Genomic DNA, 22,542 nt, shown 5'->3' with positions numbered 1-22,542 from the left:
GTGACAGGCTGCTTTATTGTCTCACTGTCCCTCATCATGTGACAGGCTGCTTTATTGTCTCACTGTCCCTCATGTGACAGGCTGCTTTATAGTGTCTCACTGTCCCTCATGTGACAGGCTGCTTTATAGTGTCTCACTGTCCCTCATCATTTGACAGGCTGCTTTATAGTGTCTCACTGTCCCTCATGTGACAGGCTGCTTTATAGTGTCTCACTGTCCCTCATCATGTGACAGGCTGTTTTATAGTGTCCCTCATATGACAGGCTGTTTTATAGTGTCTCACTGTCCCTCATCATGTAACAGGCTGCTTTATAGTGTCAAACTGTCCCTCATGTGAGAGGCTGTTTTATTGTGTCTCACTGTCCTTCATGTGACAGGCTGTTTTATAGTGTCCCTCATCATGGGACAGGCTGCTTTGTAGTGTCTCACTGTCCCTCATGTGACAGGCTGCTTTATTGACTCACTGTCCCTCATCATGTGACAGGCTGTTTTATTGTGTCTCACTGTCCCTCATGTGACAGGCTATTTTATAGTGTCCCTCATGTGACAGGCTGTTTTATAGTGTCTCACTGTCCCTCATGTGACAGGCTGCTTTATAGTGTCTCTCTTTCCCTCATCATGTGACGGGCTGTTTTTTTAGTGTCCATCATGTGACAGGCTGTTTTATAGTGTCTCACTGTCCTTCATGTGACAGGCTGCTTTATTGTCTCACTGTCCCTCATCATGTTCCAGGCTGCTTTATTGTCTCACTGTCCCTCATCATGAGACATGCTGTTTTGTAGTGTGCTGAAAGCCTATAGCTCACACTTTTTTCCTCCCTAATTGGATTTGTTTTTCTTTATTTGACAGAATTTTAAACACATTCAAATGTTGAGTAGTATTCTCTTCTTTTTGTATTTTGTGAGGTATTTCTGTTCTGTCTTTGTTTCTTTCATATTGCATTAATCACATAGTCTTTCCTCTACAGGGAGACAGGTTTTCATTGATCATCCTTTCTCAATGACAAGGCTGAGCTCACTGAGCCTGCACTTTGTCAAGGTTTTTCTATGTATTTGATCAGTAACCATGGTGGAATTGTTTGCCCTGCTGTACTGTCAATTTAGTTCCAAATAACACTGTGTATTGCTTTGTTCTTGTTATTCCTAATACAGTATGTTTTGTTTTGACTGTGTTGTAATTTAGTTTTAATTGATCTGGTCCTGAGGCTTTAGAGTGTTTGTTGAACAGGTCTGTGAACTCCTCCCCAAGACCAGCTTTATCATACAACACATTTGTTTGGTTAGTCTTGGCACTGAATGTCCTGGTAATTATGAGTTTCCAGAAAGTACACTTTTGCTTTTTTCGTTTTTATAGCTTGTGAATTTTATAACTCTGCCCTACTTGCATTCTTAGCCGTGTTCCTTTGTACATGTAGGAGAATTTTGTTGGGAGCTTTTCTCATTGAGGGATGTCTCGTTGTGCAAGTGGACGCCACACCTCGCTCCCATGAAGGGCAATTGGTTCAATGACACATTCAATTAACTTGACAAATTATAATGGGTATTTCAATAGTTTTTTTATGATCTGGAATGCCCTGAATGCTTTCTCTTCATTCGTTGGTTTCCCTCTTGACCTTATCTTTACACCTAAATACTTAATGTGTGAGATACTACTATGTATTTCTTCAAATTGAAAACTGGTCTAATTCCATAATTTGGAAAATCATTCATTTGGTCTTTCGGGGTTTCGTGACCCGGGTGTGGCCGGTCCTGGCTCTGCTGTGGGTGACCGCAGGCAGGTTAATTCTGTACACTGACATGAGAGGCTGAGGGCATTTTTAATGTTGGTGTAAGTATTCACAGGGCTGAGATAGCATCCCTGGCCAAGGTCAGGCCCTTGAGGCATTTATTTGGTTTCTAATTTTGATGCTGTGAAACCAGTCTACATTCATTTAATGATGTCATGTTTTTACACCAATTGAAATACATTTGTAGAACAGTCATATATGCCAAATAGTTTTTTCCAAAATCAAATAAGCAAATAGAAATCTGTAAGGTGTTAATGGGTTATTTCCTGCAATATGTTGGTATAAATCCACTATGGTCATTGAAGTTCCTTACATGGAAGTTGAGAACTCATTTATTTTATTGTTGAAAACCTTCCTCAGGTTACTTTTCATACAAAGGCCCCTCATAATTGTAATCAAAAAATCTTGCTTCCAGATTACAGGGATACATTTAAATGGTTTCATCACAGCCAATTGAAATGCTACAGTTCATTATCTCATTTAGGATGCCATCAGGTCTGCATTTGTGTACTTATGGTGTTTGTCTGGATATATAGTTTATGTACTGCAAGATTATATATTTTTTTTTACTGTGAGTCTGTGGAATCCAGAAAGTTCTTTTTTTTTTTTTGGTTACGGATTGGGTTTTGCTGTTCTTCAAAAGCGTTTCTGTGCATAGTTGACGTTGTAACGCCTACAGCTTAGTGGGTTGGGAACCCGTGGGGATTTCTCATGTGTTTAGGGACAATGTAATTGGGCTGTGATCAGAGCTGAATCTAAAACAAAAATCCATAAAATCACATTGTATGATTTTTAAGTAATGAATTTGCATTTTATTGCATGATATAAGTATTTGATTCATCAGAAAAGCAGAACTTAATATTTGGTTCAGAAGCAGGGATTTTGGCCCACTCCTCCATACAGATCTTCTCCAGATCCTTCAGGTTTCATGGCTGTCGGTGGGCAATACGGACTTTTAGCTCCCTCCAAAGATTTTCTATTGGGTTCAGTTCTGGAGACTGGCTAGGCCACTCCAGGACCTTGAGATGCTTATTACGGAGCCACTCCTTAGTTGCCCTGGCTGTGTGTTTCGGGTTGTTGTTATGCTGGAAGGAGGTTGTTGGCCAAGCTCTCGCAATACGTGGCCCCATCCATCCTCCCCTCTATATGGTGCAGTCGTCCTGTCCCCTTTGCAGAAATGCATCCCCAAAGAATGATGTTTCCACCTCCATGCTTCACGGTTGGGATGGTGTTCTTGGGGTTGTACTCATCCTTCTTCTTCCTCCAAACACAGCGAGTGGAGTTCAGAGCAAAAAGCTCAATTTATGTCTCATCAGACCACATAACCTTCTCCCATTCCTCCTCTGGATCATCCAGATGGTCATTGGCAAACTTCAGACGGGCCTGGACATGCGCTGGCTTGAGCAGGGGGACCTTGCGTGCGCTGCAGGATTTGAATCCATGACGGTGTAGTGTGTTACTAATGGTTTTCTTTGAGCCTGTGGTCCCAGCTCTCTTCAGATCATTGACCAGGTCCTGCCATGTAGTTCTGGGCTGATCCCTCACCTTCCTCATGATCATTGATGCCCCACGAGGTGAGATCTTGCATAGAGCCCCAGAACGAGGGAGATTGACCGTCATCTTGAACTTCTTCCATTTTCTAATAATTGCGCCAACATTTGTTGCCTTCTCACTAAGCTGCTTGCCTATTGTCCTTTAGCCCATTCCAGCCTTGTGCAGGTCCACAATTTTATCCCTGATGTCCTTACACAGCTCTCTGGTCTTGGCCATTGTGGAGAGGTTGGAGTCTGTTTGATTGAGTGTGTGGACTGGTGTTTTATACAGGTAACAAGTTCAAACAGGTGCAGTTAATACAGATAATGAGTGGAGAACAGGAGGACTTCTTAAAGAAAAACTAACAGTTCTGTGAGAGCCGGAATTCTTACTGGTTGGTAGGTGATCAAATACTTATGTCATGCAATAAAATGCAAATTAATTATTAAAAAAATCATACAATGTGATTTTTCTGGATTTTTGTCTCTCACAGTTGAAGTGTACCTATGATAAAAATGACAGACCTCTACATGCTTTATAAGTAGGAAAATCTGCAAAATCGGCAGTGTATCAAATACTTGTTCTCCCCACTGTATACATCACCCTTTGATTCTTTCTCTGTGCCAAGAGGTGAGCACTGACTTCCCCCACAGTGTCCCACTGAACCTCACCCCAGAGCACTCACCCAGACTTTGCCCCCCACCCCCCCCACCACCACCACCACCACACGCACGCGCACTGTCCCACTGGAACTCACCCAGGCTTTGACAGAGCTACAACAGATCTTTACATGTTTATTAATGTCACAGTCATGGTTATTTCTATGGGAGGATTTCAACAGAAACATTATGGCTGGTTATATCATAAGCTCATTAGATCCAGTAGTGTTCCTGTGCTTACATTTGAGTCCCCACATATAAGCACGTCTTCCCTACATCTTCAAAGATGGGAAACATTTCCTCTGAGAACCACTGGGATTGTAGAATGCGGATATACTAAATATTCTGGAAAGGAATGTCTCTCTTTGTTTTTTGTCAGTACTGTTAATCTTTTTATATTTTTCTTATTTCGGGGGATCAATTCATGTTTGTGGTTTGAATTTGTACCAAATGATAAATCGTCCAGAGTCTCTATAGACAGCTGTGTGTCTGTGACGGCACAATTACCCGGCCTGCCAGACAATGCGTGTCAGTGTCAGCCTACCACCGTGTCTCCTGCAGAATGAGGACATCAACATTTTGCGCTCCAGTTTCAAACTGTTTGTTGAGTTTAAGCCCTGGGTGATGCACATGTTTACTCATAGTGCATTTGTGGAGAAAAAATAAATTGTATATATTTTTCAACACAACAGTCCAAAGAAATGTAATAGCTAAGTTATTTTTCATTCTGTCTGGTGCAGATGAACTGGAGGAGCAATTGAATCCCACTCAATCCCATAGAGTTGTCTGGCCCTTTAAGGGCCCCTGTCTAGCTGCACAGGTCCTGCTGGGGGTTCCTGTGGAGGGGAGATGTACCAGGTTTGCTGCCTCTAGTCTGGTAGAGGTGGTGATGTTCTGGTGGTGGGGGCACCATGTATGTTGGATTTGGGTGGGGGGGGTGTTCTGGTGGTGGGTGCACCATGTATGTTAAATGAGGGGGGCGTGGAGGGGGGTGTTCTGGTGGTGGGTGCACCATGTATGTTAAATGGGGGGGCGTGGAGGGGGGTGTTCTGGTGGTGGGTGCACCATGTATGTTAAATGGGGGGGGGGGGGCGTGGAGGGGGATGTTCTGGTGGTGGGTGCACCATGTATGTTAAATGGGGGGGGGCGTGGAGGGGGATGTTCTGGTGGTGGGTGCACCATGTATGTTAAATGGGGGGGGGGGGCATGGAGGGGGATGTTCTGGTGGTGGGTGCACCATGTATGTTGGATCTGTGTGTGGGGGGGGGGGGGGGATCTCGGTGGTGCACTGACATGCTAGAGGTCTGTTTCCGTCCATCTCGCTCTGCGTCAAGTCGGTCTGTTTGTCTTGGTGCTTCTGTAGCCGTCCCTGTTTCTCTCTCGCCTCAGGCACCTCCTCTGCTGTAGTAGATAATGCGAATGTCTCCTCCAGTCACACACTCGGAGCGGAGCTGTTAGAGGAGGACACTAATCATCTAATGGCACTAAAGTAATGTTGGGCGGTGTCTCTATGATTGATATCATAGAGACTCTGAATTAATGGGAACAGATGAGACCAAATGACACCTCTTCGTGTGTGTGTGTGCGGGTGTGTGTGCATGTGTGTTGATGTAGTATTTCCATGACGCTGCCACATGATGTCTCTACTGAAAGACGTCCTGCCTGGAGTATGATGTATAGTTGTGGGTAGGAGTTCATTAGGAGATAGGAGCTTTAATAAATGCTCCCGTTAGCCCTGGGATTCAGCAGCTGACTGCTTCATTATGCGTTTGTCTTGAATGTCTACCTCTGAGATGTGCTCTTTTGTTACTGTGGATTGAAAAGCCTTTATGTTGACTGAAATGTGTAGCTAAATGGCTAAAAAGGAGTTGTTAATTTCCATTTGTATGGCTTTAAAACAGTTGCGTTTTATTTTACCCCCATTCAATCTCATACAGTTGTGCTCAAAAGTTTATATACCTTTGGAGAATTGGTAATATATGTACCATTTGTAAAATAAAAAAAACATGAGTGAGCAGGCAAAACACATGTATGTTATTTCTTATGGGATTCACATTCATCTGTAGGTTATAACAGAATGGCACAATCATAAAATAAAACATGGCAACAAAGAAAATAATGAACCGAACCCTGTTCAAAAGTCTGCATGCCCTTAGTTCGTAATACTGTGTATTGCCCCCTTTAGCATCAATAACAGCATGCAGTATTTTGCAATAGTTGTTCATGAGGCCCTGAATTCTTTCAGGTGATGTACAGTGGGGCAAAAAGGTATTTAGTCAGCCACCAATTGTGTAAGTTCTCCCACTTAAAAAGAGGAGAGAGGCCTGTAATTTTCATCATAGGTACACTTCAACTATAAGAGACAAAATGAGAGAGAAAAAAATCCAGAAAATCACATTGTAGGATTTTTTTATGAATTTATTGGTACATTTCTCTGTAAAATAAGTATTTGGTCACCTACAAACAAGCAAGATTTCTAGCTTTCACTAGTAACTACTTCTTTAAGAGGCTCCTCTGTCCTCCACTCGTTACCTGTATTAATGGCACCTGTTTGAACTTGTTATCAGTATAAAAGACACCTGTCCACAACCTCAAACAGTCACACTCCAAACTCCACTATGGCCAAGACCAAAGAGGACACCAGAAACAAAATTATAGACCTGCACCAAGCTGTGAAGACTGAATCTGCAATAGGTAAGCAGTTTGGTGTGAAGAAATCAACTGTGGGAGCAATTATAAGAAAATGGAAGACATACAAGACCACTGATAATCTCCCTCGATCCGGGGCTCCACGCAAGATCTCACCTCGTGGGGTCAAAATTATCACAAGAACGGTGAGTATAAATCCCAGAACCACACGGGGGGACCTTGTGAATGACCTGCAGAGAGCTGGGACCAAAGTAACAAAGGCTACCTTCAGTAACACACTATGCCGCCAGGGACTTAAATCCTGCAGTGCCAGACGTGTCCCCCTGCTTAAGCCAGTACATGTCCAGGCCCATCTGAGGTTTGCTAGAGAGCATTTGGATGGTCCAGAAGAGGATTGGGACAATGTCATATGATCAGATGAAACCAAAATAGAACTTCTTGGTAAAAACTCAACTCGTCGTGTTTGGATGAGAAAGAATGCTGAGTTGCATCCAAAGAACACCATACCTACTGTGAAGCATGGGGGTGGAAACATCATGCTTTGGGGCTGTTTCTTTGCAAAGGGACCAGGACAACTGATCCGTGTAAAGGAAAGAATGAATGGGTCCATGTATTGTGAGATTTTGAGTGAAAACCTCCTTCCATCAGCAAGGGCATTGAAGATGAAACGTGGCTGGGTCTTTCAGCATGACAATGATCCCAAACACACTGCCCGGGCAACGAAGGAGTGGCTTCGTAAGAAGCATTTCAAAGTCCTGGAGTGGCCTAGCCAGTCACCAGATCTCAACCCCCTAGAAAATCTTTGGAGGGAGTTGAAAGTCTGTGTTGCCCAGCGACAGCCCCAAAACATCACTGCTCTAGAGGAGATCTGCATGGAGGAATGGGCCAAAATACCAGCAACAGTGTGTGAAAACCTTGTGAAGACTTACAGAAAACGTTTGACCTCTGTCATTGCCAACAAAGGGTATATAACAAAGTATTCAGATGAACTTTTGTTACTTATTTTGCACTATAATTTACCAATAAATTCATAAAAATTCCTACAATGTGATTTTCTGGATTTTCTTTTCTCATTTTGTCTCTCATAGTTGAAGTGTACCTATGATGGAAATTACAGGCCTCTCTCATCTTTTTAAGTGGGAGAACCTGCACAATTGGTGGCTTGACTAAATACTTTTTTGCCCCACTGTAGCTGTCCATTCGTCTTGGCAAAATGCCTCCAGGTCGTGCAAAGTCTTTGGTCGTCTTGCATGAACCGCACGTTTGAGATCTCCCCAGAGTGGCTCAATGATTTTAAGGTCAGGAGACTGTGATGGCCACTCCAGAAACGTCACGTTTTTCTGCTGTAACCACTGGAGGGTCAACTTGGCCTTGTGCCACTGGAGGGTCATTGTCATGCTGGAAAGTCCAAGAGCGTTCCATGCAGAGCTTTCATACAGAACAATGCAAATTGTCTGCCAGTATTTTTTGATAACGTGCTGCATTCGTCTTGCCATAAATTTTCACTAGATTCCACATGCCTTTATAGCTCACACACCCCCAAAACATCAGTGAGCCACCATCATGCTTCACAGTGGTGATGGTATTCTGTTCACTATAGGCCTTATTGACCCCTCTCCAAACAGAGCTTATGGTCACTCCAAATTACAGTGTGCCAGAAGCTGTCACGTGTGCCAAGTTGTTGTCAGGCATATTGTAATGGGGCTTTTTTGTGGCATTGGCGCATTCAAGGCTTTTTTTCTGCAGCTCATTTTTGTTCAAGTATCGTCGTATTGTGCTCCTTGAAACAACCACACCGTATTTTTCCAGAGCAGACTGTATTTCTTTGTATCCTGAACTATTCTCCTGGCAGTTTTGGCTGAATTCTTTCTTGGTCTACCTGACCTTGGCTTGGTATCAAAAGATCCCTGAATTTTCCACTTCTTAATAAGTGTTAGAACTGTACTGACTCGCATTTCCAAGGCTTTGGATGTCTTTTTATATCCTTTTCCATTACCTTATTATGCAGGACTTTTCACAGTTATTTTCTGTTACCCATGGCTCAGTATTTAGCCTGCTCAGTGCATCCACATGAGAGCTAAGAAACTCATTGACTATTTATACATGGACACTAATTGCAATTTAAAAAGCTACAGGTGTGGGAAACTCCATTGTGTGTCACCTTGTGTGTCTGTAACAAGGCCAAACATTCAAGGGTGTGTAAACTTTTGATCAGGGCTATTTGGGTTATTTCTGTTATCGTTATGATTTAAAAAGGAGCCAAACAACTATGTGATAATGAATGGGTTCATATGATCACTATCCTTCAAGAAAATAAATTATAATTTGCATGATCAGTCATATTTTCAATATCAATGCCAAGATTTCACTATTTCTGCCAGGGTATGCAAACTTGTGAGCACACTTGTACATTCATCTTTACAATGACTACAGCTGTCCTGTTTCTCCTCCGTCAGTTCTGTCATTACATCCTGTATTTGTTTCCTAGGTGTTGCAGCACATCCTCAACCCAGCATTCCTGTACAGCTTTGAGAAGGGCGAGGGGGAACAGCTTCTGGGACCTCCTAATCCCGAGGGAGACAACTCTGAGAGCATCACTAGTGTCTTCATCACCAAGGTACTTTAACAGACCAACTACAACCATTACTAGCCCTTTCCCGGAGATAACATGGGGACTACCAAAATAGTGTTAAATTTACACTTTTCAAAGTGTTGATGAATTGTTGATGAATGATTTCTGCTCTTCACCTCAGGCTGGTTGCTGTTTTGTTATCAATTGACGATATTCTCACCCATTTGACTATTCTCACTATACTATTATTCTGAATTGTCTAAAAATGAGTCTCAATTTCCAATAGGACATTATTAGCTGGGCCGGAACAGGGTTGTCCTTATGTCCTAGCGTTTAACAAATAATAATAAACTGTCAGTCACAACATTGACAAACAAATCTCTGCTTTCACAGTGGCTTGTATACTGAGATGTCTGGGCTTATTTCATTGAAAGCACATACCGGCTGTTGCCTCTCGCTGTGTGACAGGTTGCATTTGCTTCGGACTCTGTATGCAGCCCTGCTCCTCCAAGCTAGCAGGCACTTCATTTGGGAACGGACAGTCGAACACTGCATCGAAAAACAATTAAATCTGTTCACCGCCATAAATAGTAACGCGTTTCATGGCGCGTATTTCACTGACACCCTGTCACTCTGCATGGGTCAGACAGGACTGAAGGAGAGGTTTTGGAAAGGCAATGTCAGCCGTACAGTTATAAAGATACAAAGGACCCACAGCATAGTTCTGTGTTTTATTCCATGATCATGATTGGAGCATATCAAAACCTGTCCATTCAGTAGGCTTAATAATAGTCAACATAAAAGCAGTTATGAAAATGAGTAATTCATCTTCAATCTTTTTGTATTTTTCAATTTAAACCTTGTTTTCCCAGACTTGAGCTGATACTGTACGTGTACAGCCATGCATAATGCATATGAACGTTATGCATGCAACGTCTAAATGCTTTGAATTAATCAGCACTTTGGACATTACTGTTCAATTTGCATCGTTCACGGTGCTTCCTAGCCTCCCATCAGCTTGGCTCTACAGAAGAGGACCCTCAACTGCCACACCGCCTGGGAGGCTGGAAAACCGTTATTAAAGTCAACTTTCTTTGAGATCATCCTGCTGCTAAGCATTCTGTGAAATTTGATCAGGACCCCTCCTTAGGTTTTCACACTCTGGGTGACTACTCTGGGTGACTTCAACGTGAATGAAGACAACACAGTCGGGTAACAACAGCATAGAGTGTTGAATTCAAATAACACTTAATTTCTTCACCACAGGGGGTGGAAACTGACCTTGCTGTGATCCACACTGAGTTATCACTCAACAGAGCTGGGTAGTGACAAGATAAAGGGAAAATGATTGAAATTATCACTTATCGTAGCCATTTTACTGATATTGGTTATTACGAAAACGAACCAATTCCAGAGATGGGTGAAGTTTTACATGAAATAATAAATTAACAGTGGTCCGGGTATGTTATAAATGTATCGTTTTATTTATAATTAACACATCAATTTCACTCACTGGATTTTCTTTCTCGTATTGCCCGGCTCGATCTTCTCTTCCCTCCTCTTCATCTGTTTCATCCATCGACCTCTTTTCTTTGTTTTATTCCATCATCTTCTCCCTTTCTCCTGTCCCTCTCTCTTCTCTCCTCCTTCTCCCTCCCTCTCCTCTCCTGTCATCCCTCTTGCTGTCATCCCTCGCACATCTCCCTCCTTCCCGTCTCAAATCCTATTCACCCTTCAGTGTGTTATGTTCTGGCCTGCCTGGCACTAATGTCACCATGGCAACAGTAAAGGTCACAGTGTTTGTTTGTTCTGAACCCAATCTAATCATAGTCTCTGACTCACTGTCTTACTAATACTGGATGTGTTACATTCCAAGGTCCACCTACGGAAAAGATCTTCAGAAAAGTTTCTTGACCCTGGACAAAAATGCAAGAAAATGTCAAATGCACTTTTAAATTAATGGCACTGTTTTGGTTGTCAGTCGTACACAACTTCCAACTGGTGTTATTTTCGCTTTAATCCAACTCCCTCAAATAGGAGAAAAGTGCGGTCTGTTTTGGAACAATTACTGTTAACTGCCTTGGTCAAGGGCAGAACTTTTTTCGACTTGGCGATTTAATTCTTGGCCCAACGCTTGGCTGTCAATCAACCTTATAGTTATTAGTTGAAGGATATGTGATCTCCAAAAAGAGAGAGCCTTTTAGGGTTAAAACAGCTCCCAGGAAGTATTGGGATGAAAGAGCAGTTGCCAAAGCAGAATAGTCCGGTATCATTACTGGGTAGGAGTTACTTTTTTTAAAACTACATTGACTGTTCATTGTAATGCGTAATTGCAGCACCTCACCTTGCCCAGAAATTTGGAAATAAACTTCCCTTTCGAAGGAGCAAGAAAATGACTTGTCATTCTGCCCTGTCCTCTCAACAGGTCCTCGACCCAGAGAAGCAGGCAGACCTCCTGGATTCCCTCCGTATCTACCTGCTCCAGTTCTCCACCCTCTTGGTGGAGCATGCCCCCCACCACATCCACGACAACAACAAGTCCCGGAACAGCAAGCTGCGGCGCCTCATGACGTTCGCCTGGCCGTGCCTGCTGCCCAAGGCCTGTGTCGACCCAGCCTGCAAGTACAGTGGGCACCTGCTGCTGGCGCACATCATCGCCAAGTTCGCCATCCACAAGAAGATTGTCCTGCAGGTGACTTTAAAACCACATTTAGCTTGTCAGACTATTGCTGTGGGCCACGCCGTTGGTGTGGTGTTTGAGGTTGCTGGTCCGTTGGAAATAAAACCATGTAGGAAGGATTTCCATGCTGGGTTTTTTTCCAGTTTGACATTGAGCGGGTCTCTTCCGCCTGTGGTTTTAGGTGTTCCACAGCCTGCTCAAGGCCCACACCATGGAGGCCAGGGCTATAGTCCGCCAGGCCATGGCTATTCTGACCCCGGCTGTGCCGGCCCGAATGGAGGACGGACACCAGATGCTGACCCACTGGACACGCAAGATCATCGTTGAGGAGGGACACACCGTCCCTCAGCTGGTCCACATTCTGCATCTTATTGTCCAGCACTTTAGAGTGAGTACGCCAACACACGTACGCACGCACGTGCACACACACAACACGCGCACACCCTGCGTGTTCCCTAGCACAGTGAAGGGGATTAGTCAGTATAATTGTATTTTAAAAGACCGTCTTATTGTAATTCTTCTCCTTGCTACACACTTCATTACGGAGCCAGGGGACAGTTTAGAAGTGTGGAACCATGTCAAGCTCGTTCTAGATTGCTGTGACACACTGCTCTCTGACTGAGAGTACTCATCACATCGTCATAGCACCGGAGAGACGACTGTGCAATGATCAAGTGTGTGTGTGTGTGTGAGAGCCTCCGTCATGCTTTTTGTCTGTGGTTGAGAAGTCTAGAGATAATCACTCTTCATCTGAACATCTCTAATCATCTCTGACAATGTAAGCCGCACTCCCTCTCTCCTGTGTGCACGTGCTGAAAGGCCTTAGACGTGCTTTCCATCTCTGGGCTTAGAAGTCCCGGCTGGGTCCATTTTTTTTTTCTTTTTTTTCTTTGTTTACTGCCGGCCCGACCAGAATCTCTTGTGGCCTGGACTTGGTGTTGTTTGGAAGTGTTGTGGTCATGCAGGGCTGACATGACAGCCTATATAGTTGTCCATTAGACACCTACAATACTCTGTGTTTTGATGACATCTGCTAATTATGATATCTGTTCTAAGCTTTAATAGATTAGGGTTGTAGATTTTAGCAATTAAAGTCATGTTTATACAATGCAATACAATTGCATTGTACTGGCTGCATTCAGTTTTCTTTTCAATTGTCATTTTGAGTTGATTGTTGGGGGTAATGGCGCTTTTCCACTGCATGGTACCGACTCGACTCGCCTCGACCTTACCCGCTGTGGGAGCTTTTTCATTGCATGGTACCAGCTCGACTCGGCTTTACACGGCTCGCCTCGGTTGATTTTCCACTGCAGATAGTACCCTTTACCCGCCCATAGTGACATCACAGGAAAACTGCCATGACTGCACCTCCAACGCGACACACACGGGAACAACAATGGAGATATCCTACACCTAATACCGGCGAAAAGCCAGCATTTGCCATCTAACGTAAACCCTGCAGTGAACAGAAAAATCTCTAGAATGAACTCCATTAATTTTCTTTTAAATTGACGAGCTTTGAACGTGGAAAATCAAAAGTAAACTAAATCTGGATTGAAAAACGGTGAAAAAGTAGTTGCAGTGTTAAAGATGACGTAACTGCAATGTTATGTTAGATTTAAGCGTATACACCTAAGATTTCAACGCCAACACATTTAATACAACCTACATAACCCCTCCATATCGATTAACAGGTGTAAATAGTTGCTTTATTAATTGCCGGCTATAATACCAAGCCGACAGACTCAAGAGTAGCCTGCTGTAGGCTACGCAAGGCAGCGTTTATACTGGTAGTAGCGAGGAAGCGCGCGTGAGCGGTAACTTTGGTCTTAATACATTGTAGACTGGAAAAATAGTGAGGAAGCTTTATAGGCTGCTTCTGTTTGCTTGACCTTACTACTTTGACCAGTGCAATGTATGCCAGTTCGCCTATAGAAAAACCCAGAGGAAAAAGACGAGGTAGGTTCCAAAAACAGCGCGTATTGTGGGTCTCACGGGGATAACGAGTTGATTTCAACGCCAGTAAGTCCAGATCGAGAGGAGTTTTGTGAAAATACGATCGCTTAAATTACGAGTCTGGCCAATGCACTGGCACTGAAATTAACCCATTTCAATGCGTGGACTCCTGGCACAGACGCGCAAAGAGGTGCAGTTCTCGTCTTAACCGTTCTCTGACACTGGACGGCTAACACACTGAGTCACTCTTGTCCAATCAAAAGTGTTCCGTGTTTTCACGTCACCTTTTGGTATCGCCTCAGCTCGGTTTGAACCTTGACGAAGCAGGTGCTAAAAAAAGTATCTGGTACCAGGTACTATCCCAACTTTTGTCCAGTGGAAAAGCAAAAAAGGCGAGCCGAGTCGTGCTGGTACCATGCAGTGGAAAAGCGCCATAAGAGGCATCTGCCTGTACTGGCTAAAGGCTGGACTTTAAACAATAGCCTGCATATTGCTAGTCATTTATGTAATGTTTTCTACTTAGGGTTTCGTTTTGCAAATCGCTTTCCCTAAAATAAATATACTTGATGGGATTGATGTGTTTTTGCGTGCGTGCGTGCGTGCATGTGTGTCTGTCTGTCTGTGTGAGTGCGTCTGCCACTCTGGGGTTTGAGTGTGTGAGTGCAATCTGGGTAAGTGCAGGAGTGATTCCGAGGCCTTATTAAGCTGTGGAAATCAGCTCTGTTTCTACCTTAAAGGCAATATTTAGGTTTTACCTATGTCTAAGTTATGACTAAAGTATTACTAAGGGTGGACTTAAAATCTACAGGAGGTTAAAACGTTCTTTTTCAGTCAAAACCCTCACTTCAATCTTATACCACTTTCCTGTCATATAAAGAATAAAATCCCTGAATAAAAAAAAAAATCTACCTGTCTGTGTTGTAGTGGTGTCTAATAGGGATGGGCACGGATAGTCGAATATTCGAATACCCAAAATGTTGTATTCGAATACTGTATTCAGTTAACCCCCATTTTCTATGTATATGTATTTTTCGGTAGAAATAAGTCGACTTGAATGTTATTTTTCTAAATACTTTAAACATTCCAATCTACATTTTTTACACATGACGATATACCATGACATTTAAAAAAAGTATAACGTTTTAAGTCGTTTTTAGAACATGCACTCCTTCACACATGTTTGTTGTTTACATTCCTCAATCAAAGCGGTAGTAGTGTGGTCGGGCCCAGTCAGTCAGAATAATGCAATATATACTACTTAGCCTACTGTTAGTAAGTGGATGAAAGTCAAGTAATTCAAGGGAAGATGGAATATATTTACTGAATAAATGTTACCTCTGTAAAAAATATTTGGCCATAAAACGCTATGTTAGTGTTCAGCTGTGGAATGAAAAGGCGGTTGAGAGTGCAGAAAACGGTGATTTAAGCAAATAGCATATAGCCGGCAAGCTTAGCTAACTAGCTTTTAGTACTGTAGTTTTGCGTGTCAACCACACCGCTTCCCCCATATACGCAGTCGTGTTTTTGTCGCACGAACGGCCAATGAGCCGATGTTACATGAGAACAACACCCTGTCCTTCGCACGTTATGTAGTAGCGCTCATGTGGTATCGGTAGTTTTTAGAAACATTTATTTTGGTTTACCGAATACTATTCGAATAACAACACATACTATTCGCTTAGTAAAATATGGTCCAATGCACATCCCTAGTGTCTAACCCTCTGTTGTGACCAGGTTTATTATCCTGTTCGTCACCACCTGGTTCAACACATGATCAGTGCTATGCAGCGTCTGGGCTTCACCCCCAGTGTCACCATAGAGCAGAGGAAACTGGCTGTGGACCTGGCCGAGGTCGTCATCAAGTGGGAACTGCAGAGGATCAAAGACGCCCTGGTACGCACACAAACTGTTGCTCTGTCTCTCTTTCTGTTATGACTTGGAGAATTATTTGTTTTAGAAATTCACTTTCATTGCTTTACTCTGAAATGTTTGTCGTGTGGCTGTAGGAAGTTGATTGTTGAGGCGTTTAACGGACTAAGACTTCCCCCTTTTCCAGCCGGAGGTGGAGGGGTCTGACCCCGGGGTCAGTGGGGAGGGGACCAGCACAGCGGCCGGCGGCGGGGTGAAGAGGGGCCTGTCCATGGACTCAGCTGCCGGTCAGGACGTCAAGAGGTTCCGCACTGTCACCGGGGCCATCGCTGCGGTAACACCGCCCAGCACTAGTGTACGTATGAGGAAGGCAAAATATCACCCCCCGTCAGGAAATGGATAACCCGCTGGTGGTCGGCGACACAGTAACGGCTTCACCTTGCTCTCGGATTGACTTCACTGCAAACAAATATCTGTCCTATCAAGTATATTTAACTTGTTTTCAGGTTAAAAAAACAAATCTAACCATCCTTAAAATAAATGATTTGTGTGTGTAGTTGTTTGGGCGCAGTCAGTCCATGCCTGGAACAGAGACCCTCCTTACCAAGCCAGTGGAGAAACAACACACAGACACTGTTGTCAACTTCCTGATCCGCATCGCCTGCCAGGTACAGCCCATCCTGCTAATGACCCCCTGGGTAGTATGAGGACTAATGTCACCTGCTGCTGTAGGCACCGTGGTACATCACGGTCCTCTTGATCCGTCCTTTGACCCGGCGAACTTGCACTAAAGCTGACCTGTGACTGTGCTTGAAGTGCTAGCATTACCACTGACCTGTGACTGTGCTTGAAGTGCTAGCATTACCACTGACCTGTGACTGTGCTTGAAGTGCTAGCATAACCACTGACCTGTGACTGTGCTTGAAGTGCTAGCATAACCACTGACCTGTGACTGTGCTTGAAGTGCTAGCATTACCACTGACCTGTGACTGTGCTTGAAGTGCTAGCATAACCACTGACCTGTGACTGTGCTTGAAGTGCTAGCATAACCACTGACCTGTGACTGTGCTTGAAGTGCTAGCATTACCACTGACCTGTGACTGTGCTTGAAGTGCTAGCATTACCACTGACCTGTGACTGTGCTTGAAGTTCTAGCATTACCATTGACCTGTGTCTCTGTGCTTGAAGTTCTAGCATTACCACTGACATGTGGCTCTGCTTGAGGTGCTGGCATTTCAGTTATTTGACACTCAAACAGCTTTGGATCTTTTCCTCAGTTTTTCAAAACCTTCAGCGTTTGAAAATGATCATGGTACTGATAATAACGATGATGTCCGTGATGATTTTTCGTCTCACCAGGTGAACGACAGCGCCAATGTGGCAGGTTCCCCTGGTGAGCTGCTGTCTCGTCGTTGCGTGGGCCTGATGAAGACAGCTCTCAGACCTGACATGTGGCCCAGAGCTGAGCTCAAACTGCAGTGGTTCGACAAACTCCTCATGACCGTGGTAAGGCTTTGCAGAAAGTGCCCATGTTAGCTGTTTGTTCTGGTTTTGCACTGAGTTTGAGCTCTTCTAGTCAGGCTTTGAAATAATCTCCAATCAACCATGTATGCCTGTACTCTTCTCAGTGAGTGACTTGGTAAATTGTGTTTTTGTCCGGTTTCTGTCTGCTAGCGGGCCCTCAGTGAGCTATTCTGCTCTACTTAGTTCCAGTCAGTCTTGTGTTTGAATTCCTTTGTTCCTTATCTGTTCCCTGTCATTATTTAGTCATTATGTGAACCAGCAGCAGTCAGAGCCTCACACAGTGTGCGGGAGATAACTGAGTCAGTCCACCCCCCCCCCCCCCACCCCCCCCCCCCCACACACACACACACGCGCACACACACCTCTCATCTCCCTATTCAGAGTCTTCCTGAGACCAGGTTATCTGACTGCCCCCCCAAATGTCTGTCTGTGATGGTTTTTCTCTACAGCAGCCACCCTCTCCATCCGTCCCCGCTTCAACCTTACTTCAGGGGTGGCGGGTGCGTGTGTGTGCGCGCGTGCAAATCTTCTCCTTCCTTCCTGCGACTGAACAGTACCTGCCCAACAGTCTTATCCAGACTAATGAACAGTGTTGTAAATCGGGTTTGTCTTTTATCATCCCATTGTGCTGCCATGTCCGTGATTAAAGAGACGGCATTAGAGGGCGGAACGCGTGCACGCACACACGCGCACACCTATCTAAAACCCATCTGGGACTAGGCCTTATTCTGTCAGTGCTGAATCAATACCTTTTAACTTAGACCAGAGAGCCTTATCAACCAAGTCACCTTGTTCATTATTACACGTGAGTCCACAGGTTCCAAATCATCTTTCTATCCCTCCCTGTCCCCCGCCTCCCTGTCCCCCGCCTCCCTGTCCCCCGCCTCCCTGTCCCCCGCCTCCCTGTCCCCCGCCTCCCTGTCCCCCGCCTCCCTGTCCCCCGCCTCCCTGTCCCCGACCAGGTTGAACAGCACTCCTAAAGGATCCATTCAAATAATTCCTGTATTTCCCTGACCAAGGCGCTCTCTCCCTCCCTCCTCTGTGTCCCTCCAGGAGCAGCCGGCCCAGGCTAACTTCTCCAACATCTGTACGGGCCTGGAGATCCTGTGCTTCCTGCTGACAGTGCTCCAGTCCCCAGCCATCCTGGCCCATTTCAAGCCCCTCCAGAGAGGCATCGCTGCCTGCATGACCTGCGGCAACACCAAGGTTCTCCGGGCCGTCCACTCGCTGCTGTCCAGGCTCATGAGCATCTTCCCCACAGAGCCCAGTGAGTCCCTCCTATCCCTTTTTCCCGGACTGTCGCCTAACGTCCCTGGCCTTCAGGTCATTTCTTGACCCTGAGCGGATCGCCGCGTGGCCACCTTTTTTGGAGAACTCCACTTTGGGCTGGTAAGCCAAGTCTTTATTTCCCAGCTGTAACCGAATGTGGCGTCTTTTGTCCCAGGCACGTCCACTGTGGCGTCCAAGTATGAGGAGCTGGAGTGCCTGTATGCTGCGGTGGGGAAGGTCATCTACGAGGGACTCACCAGCTATGAGAAGGCCACCAGCAGTGCTAACCCCACGCAGCTGTTTGGTACGAGCCCTGCCCACACCCAGTCTGTCCTGCCGTGTCGCTCCTCCCCTGGGACACGCCCACTTGTACACGTGACTGATCTCTGGGTCTCTGGCCAGCAGTTACAGCTCTGTCTGTCTGTCTGTCTGTCCTTAAAATGTAAATCAATGGGCTACGTCGGGTAGGTGAGCAGCTGGGGCAGTTAAAGGCGGCTGTCTCTCAGAGGGGAAATACCGATTTCTCTTTCACTCTATCTTCCGATAACCGTTTTACGCAGGTTTTCCAAAAAGCTGTTTTACTGACACATGACGATAAAGTCTCAGTTTCCCCAGAGGTGATATTATTTATTCATGTAAACGGCACAGAGTGACGAATGGTGGAGGACGCTAGGAAAGGTAACACTTATAGAGTTTCCTGAAATGGCCACAGTGGCCAATAACTGCCTTGATGCCGTGTCCTGTCCTCCTAGGCTCCTGTTACTCTCCCTCTGCTGGTATGATGCATATCTCCGGTCCCTAGGGGGTTGTGCAGAGAAATTCATTACTCTGTAATGCTGTCAGGTTTCTTCCTGTAAACACCCTTGTAGTACCAGTGCCCCTCACAGACCCCTTAGTCACCGGCGTGTTTGTATTTGCTGGTGTGGATGTCCATTTCTCCTCTCTCCCCCCTCCCTCTAACTGTTATATCCTCTCTCCCCCCTCCCTTTACTGTTATCTCCTCTCTCCCCCCTCCCTCTAACTGTTATATCCTCTCTCCCCCCTCCCTCTAACTGTTATATCCTCTCTCCCCCCTCCCTCTAACTGTTATATCCTCTCTCCCCCCTCCCTCTAACTGTTATATCCTCTCTCCCCCCTCCCTCTAACTGTTATATCCTCTCTCCCCCCTCCATCTAACTGTTATCTCCCCTCCCCCCTTCCCACCAACCGTTGTTCCCCTCCCTCCCGCCATTGTCTCCCCCTCCCCTCTCTCTAACCGTCGTCTCCCCCCTCCCTCTAACCGTCGTCTCCCCCCTCCCTCTAACCGTCGTCTCCCCCCTCCCTCTAACCGTCGTCTCCCCCCTCCCTCTAACCGTCGTCTCCCCCCTCCCTCTAACCGTCGTCTCCCCCCTCCCTCTAACCGTCGTCTCCCCCCTCCCTCTAACCGTCGTCTCCCCCCTCCCTCTAACTGTCGTCTCCCCCCTCCCTCTAACCGTCGTCTCCCCCCTCCCTCTAACCGTCGTCTCCCCCCTCCCTCTAACCGTCGTCTCCCCCCTCCCTCTAACCGTCGTCTCCCCCCTCCCTCTAACCGTCGTCTCCCCCCTCCCTCTAACCGTCGTCTCCCCCCTCCCTCTAACCGTCGTCTCCCCCCTCCCTCTAACCGTCGTCTCCCCCCTCCCTCTAAATGTCGTCTCCCCCCTCCCTCTAACCGTCGTCTCCCCCCTCCCTCTAACCGTCGTCTCCCCCCTCCCTCTAACCGTCGTCTCCCCCCTCCCTCTAACCGTCGTCTCCCCCCTCCCTCTAACCGTCGTCTCCCCCCTCCCTCTAAATGTCGTCTCCCCCCTCCCTCTAAATGTCGTCTCCCCCCTCCCTCTAAATGTCGTCTCCCCCCTCCCTCTAACCGTCGTCTCCCCCCTCCCTCTAACCGTCGTCTCCCCCCTCCCTCTAACCGTCGTCCCACCCCTCCCTCTAAATGTCGTCCCACCCCTCCCTCTAAATGTCGTCTCCCCCCTCCCTCTAAATGTCGTCTCCCCCCTCCCTCTAAATGTCGTCTCCCCCCTCCCTCTAAATGTCGTCTCCCCCCTCCCTCTAAATGTCGTCTCCCCCCTCCCTCTAAATGTCGTCTCTCCCCCCTCCCTCTAAATGTCGTCTCTCCCCCCTCCCTCTAAATGTCGTCTCTCCCCCCTCCCTCTAAATGTCGTCTCTCCCCCCTCCCTCTAAATGTCGTCTCTCCCCCCTCCCTCTAAATGTCGTCTCTCCCCCCTCCCTCTAAATGTCGTCTCTCCCCCCTCCCTCTAAATGTCGTCTCTCCCCCCTCCCTCTAAATGTCGTCTCTCCCCTCTCCCTCTAAATGTCGTCTCTCCCCCCTCCCTCTAAATGTCGTCTCTCCCCCCTCCCTCTAAATGTCGTCTCTCCCCCCTCCCTCTAAATGTCGTCTCTCCCCCCTCCCTCTAAATGTCGTCTCTCCCCCCTCCCTCTAAATGTCGTCTCTCCCCCCTCCCTCTAAATGTCGTCTCTCCCCCCTCCCCCCAAACGTCGTCTCTCCCCCCTCCCCCCAAATGTCGTCTCTCCCCCCTCCCCCCAAACGTCGTCTCTCCCCCCTCCCTCTAAACGTCGCTTCACCCTCCCTCTAACCGTTGTCTGTCTCCTCTCTCTCAGGAACGTTGATGATCCTGAAGTCAGCCTGTAGTTACAATTCCAGCTACATTGATCGGCTCATCTCTGTGTTCATGCGCTCGCTGCAGAAGATGGTCCGAGAACACCTCAGCCCCCAGCAAGCCACCCCCGGAGCCACTGAGGCCAGCACAGGTAGGGAACACACCTGCCAAATACACACCATACACACTCGCAAACAACACACACAATTGTTTTACAGTCTACCTGGGGACCTCAAAAAATAAATCTTATTCCAGATCCTGTATTATTCCTAATCCTTACCCCAATTGTAAATATGAACCTAAACCTAAGATTAAAGGAAAAACGTAAACATCATGGCGACTGACAGTGTCCCCTTTTAGTTAACATTGTGGGTGTTTCTGGGCCCCACCGGTATAGTTCTGCCTGCACACACACCTTTCTTGTGTGGACCCCAAACATCATTCCCATTCGTCTCAGCACAAGGAGTTGCTAGTCACGGCCAGTGCCACCAGAATTTGACCTTCCGTCCAGATGAGGCAGTTGAACTGTGACCTGGACCCTAATTCTAACCCTGACACCAATTACAACGTTTATCCCTGACCTGAAAATAGCAATGTTCCTCATAGAGACAAAATGTCCCCTCAAGGACCTTGTTTTACTCTCATTTGTTTTTTTTGGGGGCCACCTGGACTGAAGAGCATGTACACAGACACACACACACACACACTCACACACACAGCTTCAGACTAACTTTGTAGAACCCATTTTCTCTCCCTGTAGAGCGTCCAGCAGGGAGTGGCAGTGGCTCGCTCAACACAGCAGCCGTCCGGGAAACAGGTACAGGGAGAGGACGCACGTGTTTAATTTGTTTGACCAAATACCTGTTTTCAGCTGCCAGAATTAGTTCTGACAAGACCGAATTTAAAGTTTGCACTGACACAACTGTAAAAAAAAATAAATATTATTGTTGAGACAACACACACGTATTTCCCTGTACCCCCTAAAGATTGTCTGAATGTGACCCCGCCCCCAGCAGCCCCACAGGGACGAGGTCAGGTTCCTTCTGTCACTTCCCAGCTCTCTGCTCTATTTCCCCCAGTCAGCAGCCATTAGTGCTGTCCCAGTCCTATGCTACAGTGTCTCCTAGTTACAGCCTTATCCAAGGCAGGTGACATTTCAGCCGGCTGACCTTAGCAAACAGATTGGCCAAGGTGGATGAAGATGGCGGGGTCTTCCCCCTTTGCCGCGGTTGGCTTGTCTTTGCTAGGTTTGCGGTAATAGGTATTGATTTTTGTTACTCTTTACTCGTATCAGCGTTAACGGAGTACACGTGATCCTACTTCCTGCTCCAAGACGGCGTCAATTTGCAGAAACAAAAAGTAGGATTGTGCTGATTTATCGTCTCGCCGTTGTTTAAGGACAGACACAA

General features: G+C 46.2%; 1 protein-coding gene across 5 annotated transcripts in view; it reads left to right on the top strand.

Annotated features, from left to right (window-relative positions):
• trrap (transformation/transcription domain-associated protein) overlaps nt 1–22,542 on the top strand; it is an 87,592-nt gene that overhangs the window by 25,371 nt on the left and 39,679 nt on the right. For 3 of the 5 annotated variants that reach the window (XM_034292176.1, XM_034292174.1, XM_034292175.1), the window contains 11 exons: nt 9,116–9,244; nt 11,625–11,891; nt 12,061–12,267; nt 15,570–15,728; nt 15,892–16,059; nt 16,262–16,372; nt 17,064–17,210; nt 18,282–18,495; nt 18,673–18,801; nt 21,135–21,284; nt 21,894–21,950. In XM_034292176.1, coding sequence (XP_034148067.1) covers nt 9,116–9,244; nt 11,625–11,891; nt 12,061–12,267; nt 15,570–15,728; nt 15,892–16,059; nt 16,262–16,372; nt 17,064–17,210; nt 18,282–18,495; nt 18,673–18,801; nt 21,135–21,284; nt 21,894–21,950 — 1,738 coding nt within the window. The remainder of the gene's footprint in view (nt 1–9,115; nt 9,245–11,624; nt 11,892–12,060; nt 12,268–15,569; nt 15,729–15,891; nt 16,060–16,261; nt 16,373–17,063; nt 17,211–18,281; nt 18,496–18,672; nt 18,802–21,134; nt 21,285–21,893; nt 21,951–22,542) is intronic. The other 2 variants (XM_034292178.1, XM_034292177.1) reach the window with 1 other exon arrangement.

This window comes from Esox lucius, chromosome 5 (genome assembly GCF_011004845.1).
Source record: "Esox lucius isolate fEsoLuc1 chromosome 5, fEsoLuc1.pri, whole genome shotgun sequence".
Taxonomy (NCBI): domain Eukaryota; kingdom Metazoa; phylum Chordata; class Actinopteri; order Esociformes; family Esocidae; genus Esox; species Esox lucius.
This window is presented reverse-complemented; position numbering and strand designations above follow the sequence as displayed.